We start from the raw sequence: 13269 nt of genomic DNA, 5'->3' as shown, positions 1-13269 counted from the left end.
TCGTCTCGGCATAATCGTTGCTTCGAGGACTGGAATAGATGGTCAGAGTATCGAATGAATGGTCCCGTCTAGGATACGAGGCCTCGAAGCGGCCCTGCAAGGGGCACGTCTTGAGATCAGGGGTTGGCGAGATTGCATTGGACGGCTGGTTACACAAAGCTGCAAGGATGGAATGCCAACCAAGATCTCTATCTTCCGTAGTGTTTTCGTCGACAGGACCATCAATCATTTGGATCTGGACTTACAGTCATCAGTACACGGTCCAAAGGTGCCCGGAAAAAACCCCAGCAGCGGCCCAACCCATTCATTATTCTGTTCTGGTTATCCATCTCCTGCCTGCATAAAAGGCCCCCTTCTCCCGCTCTCTCTGTATGTGAGCGCACACTGAGATCAACACCCCCGCTTTGCTTCCAGGACGGAGCACAGAATCACACTCTGATCCAGTACTCTTCAGTGGGCAGCGAACCGGGGATGTGAGCCTAGATAAGCAGCTAGACCTGTTCCTGGCCGCCGGATGGAAACTACTGCATTGCTGCGTTGTCACTCGGTACCGGGCGACGACCAACTCCACGTCCGCCGGTGATATAATATATACGTACCTCCCTACCACAGGCATCACCTCCGTTGCCTCTGCCGTGTGTGGCGTGTAAGTCTACAAGGTACTCGATAACGGATCCAGACTCCCATCTCCCCATCTCCCCTTTTCCATTCTACGAGTATCTTCCTACTAATATCATATCACTTATCGCTTCTCCACTTTTGCCCTCCCTCTTCTCTCTCTCTTCCCGTTGGAAAACCCCGAACAGATTCCAACATGTTGAGCCCCAAAGAGGAGGATCTCGAGAGGCTGGCCGAGACGTGCCTCGCCGCGGCCCGGCAGATCAAGGAGTACCTCGCGGCCAACAACCACGCGCAACCCAGCTTCGACGAGAACGGGCCGTCGTCGTTCCCCGCCGCGACGCCCGAGTTCCACCAGACCAGACTCGAGCTGCGCACCGCCGCCCGGCGCCTGTACGATCTGGCCTCGGGGCCGGACGACGTTGTGACGTGGCATCTCTATCACTGCGTGGGTACTTCCACTTCCCTGAGCCCTTTGAAAAAAAAAAAAAACACCAGAGAGATAGGTGGCTTTCCGTTTTGTTCCCCCCCCTTGTTTAAGATCACCTGGTTCTCACCATGCGACGACATGTTGTGCGTGTCTACAGAACCACGACCTCAACGCCTTCCGCTACGTGTACCGATACAACGTGGCCGCCGGGGTGCCTCTGGACAGCACCGGCACCGGCAGCGGCATCAGCTACGCGGACTTGGCGGCGCAGCTCGGGTTGGATGCGTCGCAGCTGAAGCAGATGCTGCGGCAGCTGATGGCGCAGCACGTGTTCCGCGAGCCGCAGCCGGGGCGGGTGGCGCACACGGCGTCGTCGCGGCTGCTGGCGACGCACGCCGGGATCGCGACCTTCACGGGGTTCCTGACCGAGGACACGCTGCCGCTGGTGGCGCGGCAGGTCGATGCGCTGGAGCGCTGGGGCCACGGGCGGCCAGAGCCCACGCGCACGGCGCTCAGCCTCTACTACGACACCGACCTGCCGTGCCACGCCTACTACGAGACCGACCCGCCCGTGCGCGACCGGTTCGGCCGGCTGATGACGCACCTGACGGCGAACCCGCTGATGGCCAACGGGCACGTCGCGCGCGGGTTCGACTGGGCCCGCCTGCCGGGCGACAGCGTCGTGGTCGACGTGGCGGGCAACGCGGGCCACTGCGCGGTGCCCATCGCCGAGGCCACGGCGCCGAGCGTGCGCCTGGTCGTGCAGGACCTGCCGCAGGTGGTGGCGGCGGCGCGCGACCCGGCGACGAGCGTGGTGCCGGCGCATCTGCGCGACCGCTTCGAGTTCATGGCCCACGACTACTTCGCGCCGCAGCCCGTGCGCGGCGCCGCCGTCTACTTCCTGCGCATGGTCGTCCACAACCACAGCGACGCCCTCGCCGTCCGGCTCCTGCGCCAGATCGTCCCCGCCATGACCCCCCGCTCGCGCATCGTCGTCATGGACCAGGTCATGCCCCCCGCCGCGGGCCTGCTGCCCGAGCCGCTCGAGCGCGTCAAGCGCTCCCAGGACTTGCAGATGATGTTGCTGCTGAACGCCAAGGAGCGCGACGAGGCCGAGTGGGCCGACCTGCTGGAGAAGGCCGGCGACGGCCTGGTGCAAGACGTCTTCGCCGCCGCGGGACAGCCCGACGCGGGCAAAGGGAAGAAGTTGGGCATCGTCGCCATCCGGACGCCGCCGGGCAGCATGATGAGTGTGATCGAGGTCGGGTTCGTGGATGGCGCCCACGATGTCAACGGCGATGCTGGCGAGTCTGGCGAGGCTGCAGACCTCCCGGATAGTACTGGCACCGGCCACAGTTGAGGGTCTGTCAGGGGAGATTGCCCTGTTCACACACTCGAGGGAGCTTACAGGGAGACACGTCCGTGAGATGGTAGTCCCGGGAGGTAGACAGCTACGGCAGAAAATCCAAGTTCAAAAAATGAATATTGTCATGATGTTCATCAAAACGGGCGCTTTTGAGTCTCCTCTAACAGACGATTGGAGAGACTCGAGAGCTCGACGTGGCTATTGATCAACAGAAAGACCTCACAGATCGTTCCTGGCCCGTCAGGAAACTCCAAACCTGTCCACGATGGAGACACGCAAGAGCTTGATGCGGCTTCTTGACACGAATCCCCTTTGACCAAATATTAACACACACGCTCCTCCTCCGAACGGCGCCTGGTGGATTACTCAAAGAACGCTTGACATGATGCTGCAGTACTGGGAAAACGAAAGTCGAACGTCGCTTTTTCAGACAGACCCTCTCTGGTCCGATATCAACACACCCTCCTCCAAACAGTGCCTGATCGGTATTTCAGTGCATGTCTGGCTTGTTGCAGCATTGCAAAGACAAGACCTCTTTCGTCTCCTCAATACCCATTTTGTTCCATTTCCACAATCTCGTCGGGATCTGTCACCCAAAGCAGCACTCTGCCCCGATTGCTTGCCTCCCGTGCGGCCTTCAGTCCTTCCTCAAACTCCTTCTCCCAGAACTCAATGGATTCTCTGGTGTCTCTCTCTGTCCATGTCTTTTGTACAAGTGATTCCACATAGGATGACGCGATCCCAGCTTCAACGTATGTCTGGGGTGACGGGGCATTCGGGCCATTCAGGACGTCCTCCGCCCACGAGTCGTACTGGTGCTCGCGTTGGTAGTCCGTCATCCCGTCTTCCCCAATCAGGGTGTTGTCTAACTCTTCACGACTCATGAGTCTCGTTACCGCAGGTTGTCTGCTAGTCCGAACCGTTTCATGGAACTGTCTGTCAGCATGTTTCTCTACCGGCACCATGCCTGGCCCGAGTTGCGACTCGGTAGCTTCTATTTCTGAGCTTGGGGGAGACGATGAACGTGATCGGGCTTGCTCGCTCAAGGAAAGCCGGGAAGATTTGGCGGGTTTGTATTTCTGTGCGTCCGATCTCGCTTTGTTGAGCCGGAATTCTTGTGTGTCGTTCACCATGATGCTGTCTGTGTGTCCGGTGAATCCTGAATATTCGAGCGGAGTATTTTGGGGGAGTTCTGCATGTGACATGCGAGGGGTACTGGGTTGAGGCGGCACTTCTTCTTGTGCTGTCGGTTGACGCGGCGTGAGTGTGTCATCTTCCTCTTCATCCTCAAACTCATCCGCATCAGGAACGCGAAAGTGGCCAGGTCGAGGATTTGCAAGGGATGGGCGCCAGGTGTCATCATTTGGATCAGTAACATTGAGGTCAAGGTGGAATCTAGAGGTCACGTTCCCTCTAGTATTCTGCATTGTTGTCGGCGAGTGTATGTGCTCTACGTCAAATGGAAGCGAAGATGAAGAGTCTGGCGACTGACTTGAAAGGTCGGCGAAGGTGCTGCCACGATAGTCGCCAGAGCGACCATACTGGCCGTAGACAGCTTTGACTGAGTCGACGGGGTTGATGCGCACTGATTTAACGGATCGTCCAACTGAACCGAGGTTTGTGCCGGTCTGTCTCATTGCAGAGCGCAGAGGAGTCTGTGGTAGAAGTTTGGTGGTGGGTGTGGCAGGTTGCGTCTCTGCTAGTGATGATTCGCCGATCCCTTCGACTTCATTTTCAATGTCAAGATAGCTGTCGTCAATTCCAAATCCGCCCTTTTTTGGGCCCGGGATCTGGCCTTCAACTGATGCGAGTTTGCGCTTGTTGGTGCCTGGAGTTTCGGTGGGGTTGAAGTCCGCTGCTTTGCTTTCAGTGCTCTCGGCCATAGCTGCCAACTGTTCCCGACCTGCAATGGTGTTGGCCGTTCTGCGTTTCTTGAAAAATTCGCGCGTGAGAACTCTGCTTTCAACTGCGGGAGAATCATGAGCAGGTGGTTCAATTTCGTTGAGAGCGACGCGTGGGGTTGGGGTAGGACTGCCTTGTTCTGAAACTTCCTCTTGTTCTCCGGCAGTTGTGTCTCTCTCTTGTGCCTGGTGTTGGTCTTGGTCTGAAACACTAAAACTGCTTTGTTGTGGGTGTTGTTGTTGCATCACATTTTGTGCCGGACCTTGTGTACCACTACCAGTGAAGTAGCCTAGAAATTTCCTCACACTTCCAAAAATGCCAGCTGGAGCCGGGGTTGGGACCGGGGCAGGCGTGTTCGGTTGTTGAGGTCTCGGTCGCTCTTGCGACTGAGGATGCTCTTTCTCAGCCGTCGGGCTGGACTCGGGGCTCGTGGGCTCGAAAACGCGATGGAAGAAGGGAGACTCATGCCGGGAGCTGAGTTTGGAGGGCGCAGAGGTCAGGAGGCTTCGGTTTCGAGTCTTCGAAAACAGGAACTTGGGCTGTTCGGGAGTAACAGCCCTACGCCGCTTCGATACATTCTGGTCGGTGCTTTCGTCGGGGTCTCGACGTCGTTTTGCGCTCGTGGGCTCTATGTGGCATTTGCACGTCAGCTCAGGGTTCGTTTGGGTCCACGCATCTCTGTATTGGGGTCTTCTCCTGGCAGATGCCCCCATTGTTTCCGTCTCCGTCAGGGTAGACGGATCCACGGTAGGGGACTGGCAGGCGGGGAACCTGTAACGGGGAGAACAGGAGACAATGAAAGGCGTCAGGGCCGCAATGCGTCCAATTTGACGCGGTTTTCGCTCACGTTTGGGGGGTTGGTACTCCGAAAAGCCCTCGGGTCGGGCGCCCTGTCCACGGGTGTGGACCATGGTTGTCTGCTGGAGGGTTCTTGGGTGATATTTTTTGATAGAGGATTCGATGCAAGTGACGGACAAGCGACAACAATTGAGGTGAGGTAGAGTCGAAAAGTCAGTTGCCATATTGAGGCTAGTGTTTGGTGTCGTGGCGGCTCAGGGACCAAAGGGCCGCCCATGTCCTCAGAAATAAGGGGCTTCGTCTGACAGAGAATAGACGCCATCTCAGAATATGGTTATGGTCATTTGATAGCGATGAGGTGGCCGCCACGTCAGATATGTTTAATACTGTTACTATGGACGTATGGGGATCCCGCTGTGCATAGGGCAAGACCAAATACCATTGTAAAGGACGGTTGCCTCTAAGCGAATACAAGTGGGAGGAAGTACGGCGGAATCCTTTTCTCGTCAGACCGTACCATTTATTTTGGACATCGAGCCCGAGTATGGTAAATTTCACGACGAGCCCAATGGGTTGGCTATACCATCTGCCCTCCAATATCTTGAGTAACCTTGATGAGATCAAGCGAACAATCGCAACAAGCGGTGAAATGCTGTCGGACAGTGGGAGTAGTTGAGAGCGAAGTCTCGCGGATCCTCACGCGAGGCTGAAAAGTCAACCCCTCTTTCCGTCGGCTTTCTACTTGGCTTCATCGGTGGATATCGTGGATGGAAGTGGGCTTCCAAATTACTTTCAAGAGGGTACTTTGTGCTTTTCTTCTTTCTTTGGCTCCGACCCGAGCATCATATTTATGTAGGATGCACAAGTTCGCATTTCCACAGAATACGACTCAATGACCCCGTGGGCTGCTGACTTCCTGGGTCGGATTTCGGGGACGACTCTCTCTCCTCAGCGATATAGGCACTCATCTAAGACATCCGGTTATCGTATGACACCTTGTCTGTCTACCCAGACCTGCCCAGATGTCATAGTTCTCTCATCGCATACCCTCGCATTTTAGAACGGGGGAAGCGCCACATATCTCCTTCATTTCACCTAACTCCCACTGTCCGCTGCGCTCCCAGCGACCTTCTTCGCAGCTCTTTCGGTCTTTCCTTTGATGAATCCCGATAGGTCACCCACTGGGAGTGTGACCGGGAAGTCGACGCATTCCAGCAGTTGCACCGCGAGGAGATACCACACCATCATCGTCAGGGCCCAAGTGAACGCCCCCGCTGCCTGTAGAAGGGGTCGAAACGTGTCAGCTCCCTGGATATTGTTCGATGTATTACAAGAGGTGGCATTTTTTGTGGGAATGGAATCACACGAAAAATGAGGAGACATCGCATATCAGATTAAGGGCAAGAGAAATTCAAGGTAATGCTCCCCCCTCAAAAAAATTCATGGGTAGACTCACTATGGTCAACTTTTTGCCCGTCTCCGCATGTCCGAGTGCCAGATTCCAGAACGCTCCTGCGGCACACCCAAATGCAAAGATCAGGGTGAAAAGTGCAGAGAAGAAGACGATGTTGGTTCGCAGGGCGCAGATAGTAAAAATCGTGGTGAGCATGGCGAGAGCCACGTAATAGAATCCTGTTCACAGGAGCGAGCCTGTATTAGTTGCGAGTAGATATATGTCTGGCCGTGACAGATGGTACCCACCAACGGTAGCGTAATAGCTCGGTTCAGTCATGCCATGCAGCGTATCGCCTGTGGTGGAGTATTGGACTCCGACGCCGAACCAGGGAATGAGCTCGGTGCCAGCGACGATCCAGAAAGTGCCGTAGGTGAAGAACAAGCACATGGAGAAGGTATTGCCCAGGATCCATTCGGCGATAGCGCCCAGGATCTGGAGAACGCCGCCGAAGAAAATCATCGTTGGGCTGCGTAGTGACCGTGTCAGTCAAGAGGGGAGGTACAAGCGGCAGGAAAACGCCTTCAAAGGGAATTCAAGGAATTTTCGGAGCCTCTAAAGAGTAGGGAGAGGCACTCACATAAGGGCTCCTCCCAGACCTCCTGCACCACGCCAGCCCATGTTTGCGGCGGCGTACGGAGTTGCAGCCATGACGAAGCCAATCAGAGCGGCAGGGGTCGGGTTACCAAACTAATAGAGAGGACAACTGTGAGACAAGCTAGACAGGCTCGAAGGCAGGGAATCTTACCTTCTTCCTCAGGTCTCCGGGAACGTTGCGCTCCGGAGAGAGGTAAAGGGCTTCGAACACATCGCGAGGAAGAAAGACGCTGTCTGCCGTCTGTACGCGGCGAAGGAAATCTTCTTTTGAGTTGAGGTGGTTCAAGGGAGCACTTTTGTTGTCTTCCATTGTCAAGGAAACAAATAGAAGCAGGATCTTGAGAAAAAGAAAGAAATCAAATGTGAGTCTCTCGGAGATTCTTTGGTGCGCGACACAAGGAATAGACTTGACAGGGTCGGGCAAGAGAAAAGAGAGAGGCGAGAAGCAAAGTCAACATCTGGGGCAGCCGGCCTTCTTGAAACTTTTTCAACATGTGTCGGCCTTTCCACCATTACCCTGCATTGACGAGTCGGTAGATGCATTAAGGCTCACTAGGCCACGTTGGTTGGAGTTTTTCCGTTCAGGAGAACCGTTCGCCATGTGCAATCCAGCAGCGGGGAGTCGGCGGCGAACGACGACTGGACAGTGCACGTCCTCCAGCCCCGTGGGGATTGTAGCATTTTGCCTTGGATGGCGTCCAGGAGCCAGTAGGCACACAGAAGAAGGGGCTTCTGCGGTGAAAAGCGGGTTTGTGTCCCTGGGGCTGTGGAGATAGCTACCTACCTAGGCAAAGGCAGCCTTTGTCATATTTGGCCACAGCTGGGGTTGAGGGGCACCGGACGATGATTCTCCGTCAAAAGGACCATCCAGCGACTTGCAAGGGTTTATGCGGTCATATGCAGTGGTATGACACTCACCTGCGCAACTCTCGCTCGATCTCAGAGGTGCATAGCCGCGTAGGAAAGCGAAGGAGACCTGACTGGCAGGCGGCTTTGCTTTTTTGCCAAACGTGCTGAGAGGATCTTGAGATCTCCACTTGTTGCGCTGATCGTTCCCAGTTCCCGGTTGGGCCTGTGCCTGGGTAGATATTTGTGGTGTTTCGGACTCTGGGATGCCCGGGTGAGAGCATACCAGGGTTTTCGAGTTGGGGAAGGGGTTGCATTGAGCTCTCTCGGAACTCAAAACGCCACGTCATGCGTTGCAGCTTGCGGGGAGGAGGAGGTGGGGAGACTAGCGACAGTTTCCCGAGGTCTAGGAGAAGAGATTTCCCAGGGGATCAGCGTGTCGGTTCCGAAAGGACGATGGAAGGGTTGATGTGATGTGTGAGAGCACCAGATGATGGATTTTGAGAGAAAGGAGGTTCAAAGAAGATTTGGTTGTCCAAGAAATCGCCAAGTGATACTATATCATCTTGCCGCTGCCATGGCCCTTTAAGTATTACTCACTCTGGAGGAATACGAGGTCCTGCTGATAGCGGCTGCCGAGGCAATCGGTCCGGGTCATGGCACAAAAGCTTCAGTGCACCGTGGCTTATGTACATGGCCAGTGGCACTGTGGGCGAATGAGGATTTTGGAGAGAGGGCGCCAAAGCTTGGGGAAAAGTATTTCTGATCCCGTCTCTTTGGAGAAAACCAGGCTAGCTAGGTGCTAGGCAAGCAGCCTGCCCAAGTGTCGATGTTGACCATCTCCTCTCCCTCTTCTGCCCGATTGGTTTATCTGAGATATCCAACTCGGACCAGGGCAGGGATATCTGCATCGAAATCTTCGTTTAGACACGCGACAAAGGGCACAATGCAGGGTCTAGGCCTGCTCTTCCAAGTGTAAGAGCGATCTGGAACATGGACCGTTGTGCCAGGAGAGTCGACTGTTCCTGTGTCCAGCGTGTGACCTCCACCGTATCAACTACCAGTACATTCTTCGGATATTTGCCCAGGTACTGACAACCGTGCAGAAATGAATAAGACGCGTGAATATCCAGGTGAAGAGACAATGGCGAACGGCGGCAAAACAAATGTGCGGTGGCAGATGGGACAGACTTGCCCAGGCCTTGCTAGTGTGATGTATATGGATAAAAAGGTCTTCCGGTCTGACATGGCGGGTGAGCAATCGCCGAGTGGCCGTTGTCTTTCGAATCGCCTTCGATGTGTCTAGAGAATAAGGCAGAACTGCGCCGGGAACATTCCCGACTTTGAAAAAGGATCCCAGAGTCTCCGGCGGAGTGTCGCCTGGGAGCGTAAGAGAACTAGCACCCAACCGTCATCCGGCTGCCGACCCAGTACATATTATGCATTCCCAACCCTGCTTGTATAGCCTTTGACAAGAAGCGGGACCAAACAGTTAGAGTCAGCTGTTACAATATCACATTTGAAATGAAAATAAAACAAGTAGGATCGAGAGTCCTGTTATACTGCGATCAAGAGCGCGCATCCCAGTGAGTGCTTGATTCTGGGTCCCGCCTTCGCTGCTGAGAGCACCGCCGAGATAGGGCTGAGATGAAGGAGGCGACATGCTCGCATCCTGGCCCGTCTGATCTTGCAGGGAATTGTTTCGGAGAGCACACGACGGCCGAGTTCCTCTGGCTGCCAGCTGGGTTGTGTTGGGAATGGAATTAGTGACCTGGATGGGGAGGTTGAAGATTGTGTAATACCCAGTCCCATTGATCCGAAATGACTGGTGGATCGAGACCTGTGGACAGAGTCAGCACAACAGGAAGAGCAAGAGGAACGGGCCTGGTCGCACGTTATAAGAGCCTCTGTCGGATGAACTTCCAGAATCCTGGCCACCATCACCGACCAAACAGTCGGGCCATGCCCAATTGACGTGCTTCACGGTACTGCCACTCTCTTGTGCCATGATTTCCCCGCAGCCCGCATTCCGAAAGCCTCGACTGGTTGTGGAGTTACAATGGAACTCTGGTGCTTCCATACTATCGCTGAACCAGCCATAACTGGTGCCATTTGATATCGTCAAATTGAGGCCTGTAACATAGCTGAACAGGAACATAGTGATATTGAGAATTCCGGTCTCAACACCTGGAGAATACGGAGGCTGGGATATCCGGCCATCGCCTGAGATATCGATGGCGACCTGGAGGAAATCTATCAGAGTCAGTTTCGTCGAGGTCCTGTTTTACCGCGGTAGAATGTGTCTGTCATTCCGGTATATACTCACCACCCCCTTCAGGCGTGAATGGCTGAGGCGCATCGATTATTGCTAGCCCTGGTGTGTATATTTGACCATTGACAATGGTAAAATTTGCTGCAGCTTGCACGCAAGTGGTAAATATCACACAAATCAATACCAGCGCTCGAGGCAGGGAGGGACTGGCCACAGAAGCATTCATCTCGTTGAAATGCAAGATCCTGAGATTATGGACATCCCACAAGATTCAGCGATGCTTTGCGAAGCGATCTGTTGGCGACATCTCAAGAGCCAGGAATTGTGGATGGGTGACCATCAATTTGCTTGAAACCGCAATCAAAATTGTGACGCGAAACCGGGTTCTCGCCCCCCTGCTCGGTCAATTTGACACCCTACCTTTCATGATCGAAGACCGCCAGCGTGTAGGGCCGGGCTTCGCTTTTGACAAATAGATTTGTATCGCGATAGGGACCTAGCGACATCCAAAGAGGGACAAGAGCCTTGATCGCCATACGAGTGGTGGTGGAAAAGATCGGCTTCGGCAGACCAAAGTTCCAGGGCATTAAAGCGGCGCTGAAGCTTGATGTCTGTGGTGCGCACGTGATCTCAATTTTCAATGCAGCCTGTGAGCCTTTTGAGCTTTCCAGACTCCTGTCCACCGACCTTATCCTCACATCGTCGTCTCGAAGATCCTCATCTTGCTCACATGGAGCAAGTCTGCGCACGTTGTGCGAGACTTGGTCTCAGGCCGAGACCTACTGTTCCATCGATTCCACTGGCTACCAGTGCTCGAGGATTCTCCAGCTCAACTGTCTTGTACGATGAAGGTAATGCCCGTCCACACCTCGTTGTTAGGAGCATAGCCAATTGACCCTAACTTTGCCTAGGCGATCAAAACCCTTCCCGTCAGCCAACTGGCAGACCTCTGCCTGGCTCCTCCCTACGCGGCGCGCTCGACAGAAACAACACCCGTGGTTCCGCTCCTCGACCACAAGCAACTCGACCCGCAGGAACAATTCTACGACGAACAGCTGCACCACATACGCAAAACTCTAGCTCACCGGGAAATGCCGCTCGAACTGGGATAGCCCCCGGAGCAGGAGGAGCAGCTCGAGCGCCACCACCTGGTCGCCTTCTACAACGCACGGGAGCTCCGCGTCAAGGTCAACAGCAACTAGCTCGACGACCGGCCGGTGGGCGAGGTCAACCACCACAGCAAGGACAGTTTGGTGCTCAACAGCGGACTCAACGACAAGACCAATCTAGAGCTCCTGCACCTGGCGGCAAACGCACCGACCGCCGTGTCCGCCGCCTGGTTGAGAAGACCAAAACTTCGCTTGCCGAAGAAGAAGACTCGGCCGCCTTCGCCGCCGAAGACCTTCCCAGCCGCGTTGAGAACTACGTCAACACAATCGTTGACCCACCCGCGAACCCGACGACAGAACTGCCTCATGTACCCGGGCAGGAACTCTCTGTATCCGAATTGCGCAAGGACTGGCCAAACACCCCACTCTCCAGCTCCGGGCTGGTGGAAACTGTGCAACAGAGGATTGAATGGCTCGCACATCGGCTCCCACATGGCTACCAGACACCCGGCCAGTTGGCGGAATGGTACACCAAGGGGTATTTCACGCGCTTCGAGTCTGAGTCGGAGAAGGAAGAGGTCTTGAAGCTCGCGCAGGAAATGGCCAAGATGGAGGCGGACAAGGAGACCGAGAAGACCAACGTCGAGGCTCAGCCGAAGGACATGGAGTTCGACGACGTGGTCTCCCGAGCGGGCGAGCGCAAGGGCCTGGCGGAGACCTATGTGCGTGGGGTGTACCCCGAAGTCAAGAAGCAGAAGATGCCGTTCTTGGACCAGATTGTGCGCAACCTGAACAATAACGCGACGTTTCCCCATGGAAAGACGGAGCAGTTCATGCAGACGGTGCAGAAGGTCATCGTCTCGCATGCAGAGGGCGGGCGGGCGCAGAAGAGGGCCGAGAAGTAAGAGTGTGCAAAATATATGTGGGACGGATGCAGAAGAAAACAGGATTTGGGTTTATCGAGGTGCCTTTAGAGACCTGAACTAAACATTAGTGTACAAAACTTTCCTCGAGCCCCTAACATATCATAGCCATGCTGCACAAAGACCGGTTGATCATAGTCACCAAATGAACAAAAAGAAAATGAGTGATCGAAGTCCAAACGACGCAAAGTGCAGGCCATCCTCCATGACTGGACAATTTGATATACCCTTCGTGGCATGGCTCGACTGGTTCAAAAGGCGCGAAGAGTCCCTGTGGTCCAATCCCACTCCCCTTGTGTTGAACGAGTTCAACCTCCCACCGGGAAACAGATCGCATCGTCGTCATACCCCCAGTTCTGTCGCAACGCTGGGAGGCAAATGTCGTTGACGAGGATCTGATCTCGACACAGCGGACAGTTTGACCGTCCCTCGTGAATCAACCACACGACCAGGCACCACCGGTGGAATTTGTGACTGCAGGATAACTTGTAGACATATTCTGCCCGGCCGATGGCGTCCACTTGGCAAATGGCACATTCGAGCGCCATACCTTCTACCCCAGCACGATCTCCCTCGTCTGCTTTGAATGCAACCAGAGGACACGGTTTCATGGCGTGTTCTTCGCTGTCGAAGATGCATGCCTCCTGAACTTCAAGAAAGCGGTATTGCTCCAGCATGAACAGGCCGAGAAAGTACATGGCCGGCAGAATATCTCCGCCCATGGTGACTGAAGTGATTCGTAGGACATGCAACTAAATGGCCCAAGTCACCAGGATGCCGTAGTTGATCGCTTCAGAGGTGGTCACCGTCGTGGGTCTCCAGTGTGCGGCAAACTGAGGGACCTGAACTGTATTGATCGTGGTACACCAGGCAAGTTTCTTCATGTCGTTGAAGGCAATCATGCTGAGTACCGGCCCCAGGCTGATGGATTTGAGGTAGAGTTGAATCTGACCGC

At 54.9% G+C, this 13269-nt stretch overlaps 6 protein-coding genes across 7 annotated transcripts; 2 read left to right on the top strand and 4 right to left on the bottom strand.

Moving 5' to 3' along the window:
• Positions 1–644: 644 nt before the first annotated feature.
• PV07_11729 (uncharacterized protein) lies at positions 645–2408 on the top strand (the record flags this gene model as incomplete). Its single annotated transcript, XM_016399193.1, has 2 exons — positions 645–1066; positions 1206–2408. The coding sequence occupies exons 1-2, from the start codon at positions 815–817 to the stop codon at positions 2406–2408; spliced, it is 1455 nt and encodes a 484-aa protein (XP_016243755.1). The 5' UTR covers positions 645–814.
• A 110-nt stretch (positions 2409–2518) lies between these two features.
• Positions 2519–5296, bottom strand: PV07_11728 (the record flags this gene model as incomplete). 2 transcript variants are annotated; one of them, XM_016399192.1, is made up of 2 exons in its annotated part: positions 2519–4944; positions 5164–5296. In XM_016399192.1, 2 exons carry the CDS (start codon positions 5225–5227, stop codon positions 2960–2962), a joined length of 2049 nt encoding a protein of 682 aa, XP_016243754.1. In that variant the 3' UTR covers positions 2519–2959. The 2 variants fall into 2 exon arrangements, with proteins under 2 accessions (XP_016243754.1, XP_016243753.1); XM_016399191.1 differs by having other exon boundaries at positions 2519–5227.
• Positions 5297–6011: 715 nt separating this feature from the next.
• On the bottom strand, positions 6012–7474 carry PV07_11727 (uncharacterized protein; the record flags this gene model as incomplete). The annotated part of the gene is made up of 5 exons (XM_016399190.1): positions 6012–6392; positions 6571–6746; positions 6816–7036; positions 7148–7257; positions 7316–7474. The coding sequence occupies 5 exons, from the start codon at positions 7472–7474 to the stop codon at positions 6210–6212; spliced, it is 849 nt and encodes a 282-aa protein (XP_016243752.1). The 3' UTR covers positions 6012–6209.
• A 1800-nt stretch (positions 7475–9274) lies between these two features.
• Positions 9275–10670, bottom strand: PV07_11726 (uncharacterized protein). The gene is made up of 3 exons (XM_016399189.1): positions 10337–10670; positions 9905–10263; positions 9275–9850 (listed from the first exon to the last, which is right to left on the bottom strand). The coding sequence occupies exons 1-3, from the start codon at positions 10506–10508 to the stop codon at positions 9524–9526; spliced, it is 858 nt and encodes a 285-aa protein (XP_016243751.1). The 5' UTR covers positions 10509–10670; the 3' UTR covers positions 9275–9523.
• A 295-nt stretch (positions 10671–10965) lies between these two features.
• On the top strand, positions 10966–12500 carry PV07_11725 (uncharacterized protein). Its single transcript, XM_016399188.1, has 2 exons — positions 10966–11133; positions 11194–12500. Exons 1-2 carry the CDS (start codon positions 11013–11015, stop codon positions 12294–12296), a joined length of 1224 nt encoding a protein of 407 aa, XP_016243750.1. The 5' UTR covers positions 10966–11012; the 3' UTR covers positions 12297–12500.
• Positions 12501–12622: 122 nt separating this feature from the next.
• PV07_11724 (uncharacterized protein) lies at positions 12623–13044 on the bottom strand (the record flags this gene model as incomplete). Its single annotated transcript, XM_016399187.1, has 1 exon — positions 12623–13044. The coding sequence occupies exon 1, from the start codon at positions 13034–13036 to the stop codon at positions 12623–12625; it is 414 nt and encodes a 137-aa protein (XP_016243749.1). The 5' UTR covers positions 13037–13044.
• Between the last annotated feature and the right edge of the window lie 225 nt (positions 13045–13269).

Source organism: Cladophialophora immunda, assembly GCF_000835495.1.
Source record: "Cladophialophora immunda strain CBS 83496 unplaced genomic scaffold supercont1.7, whole genome shotgun sequence".
NCBI classification, from domain to species: Eukaryota; Fungi; Ascomycota; class Eurotiomycetes; order Chaetothyriales; family Herpotrichiellaceae; genus Cladophialophora; species Cladophialophora immunda.
This window is presented reverse-complemented; position numbering and strand designations above follow the sequence as displayed.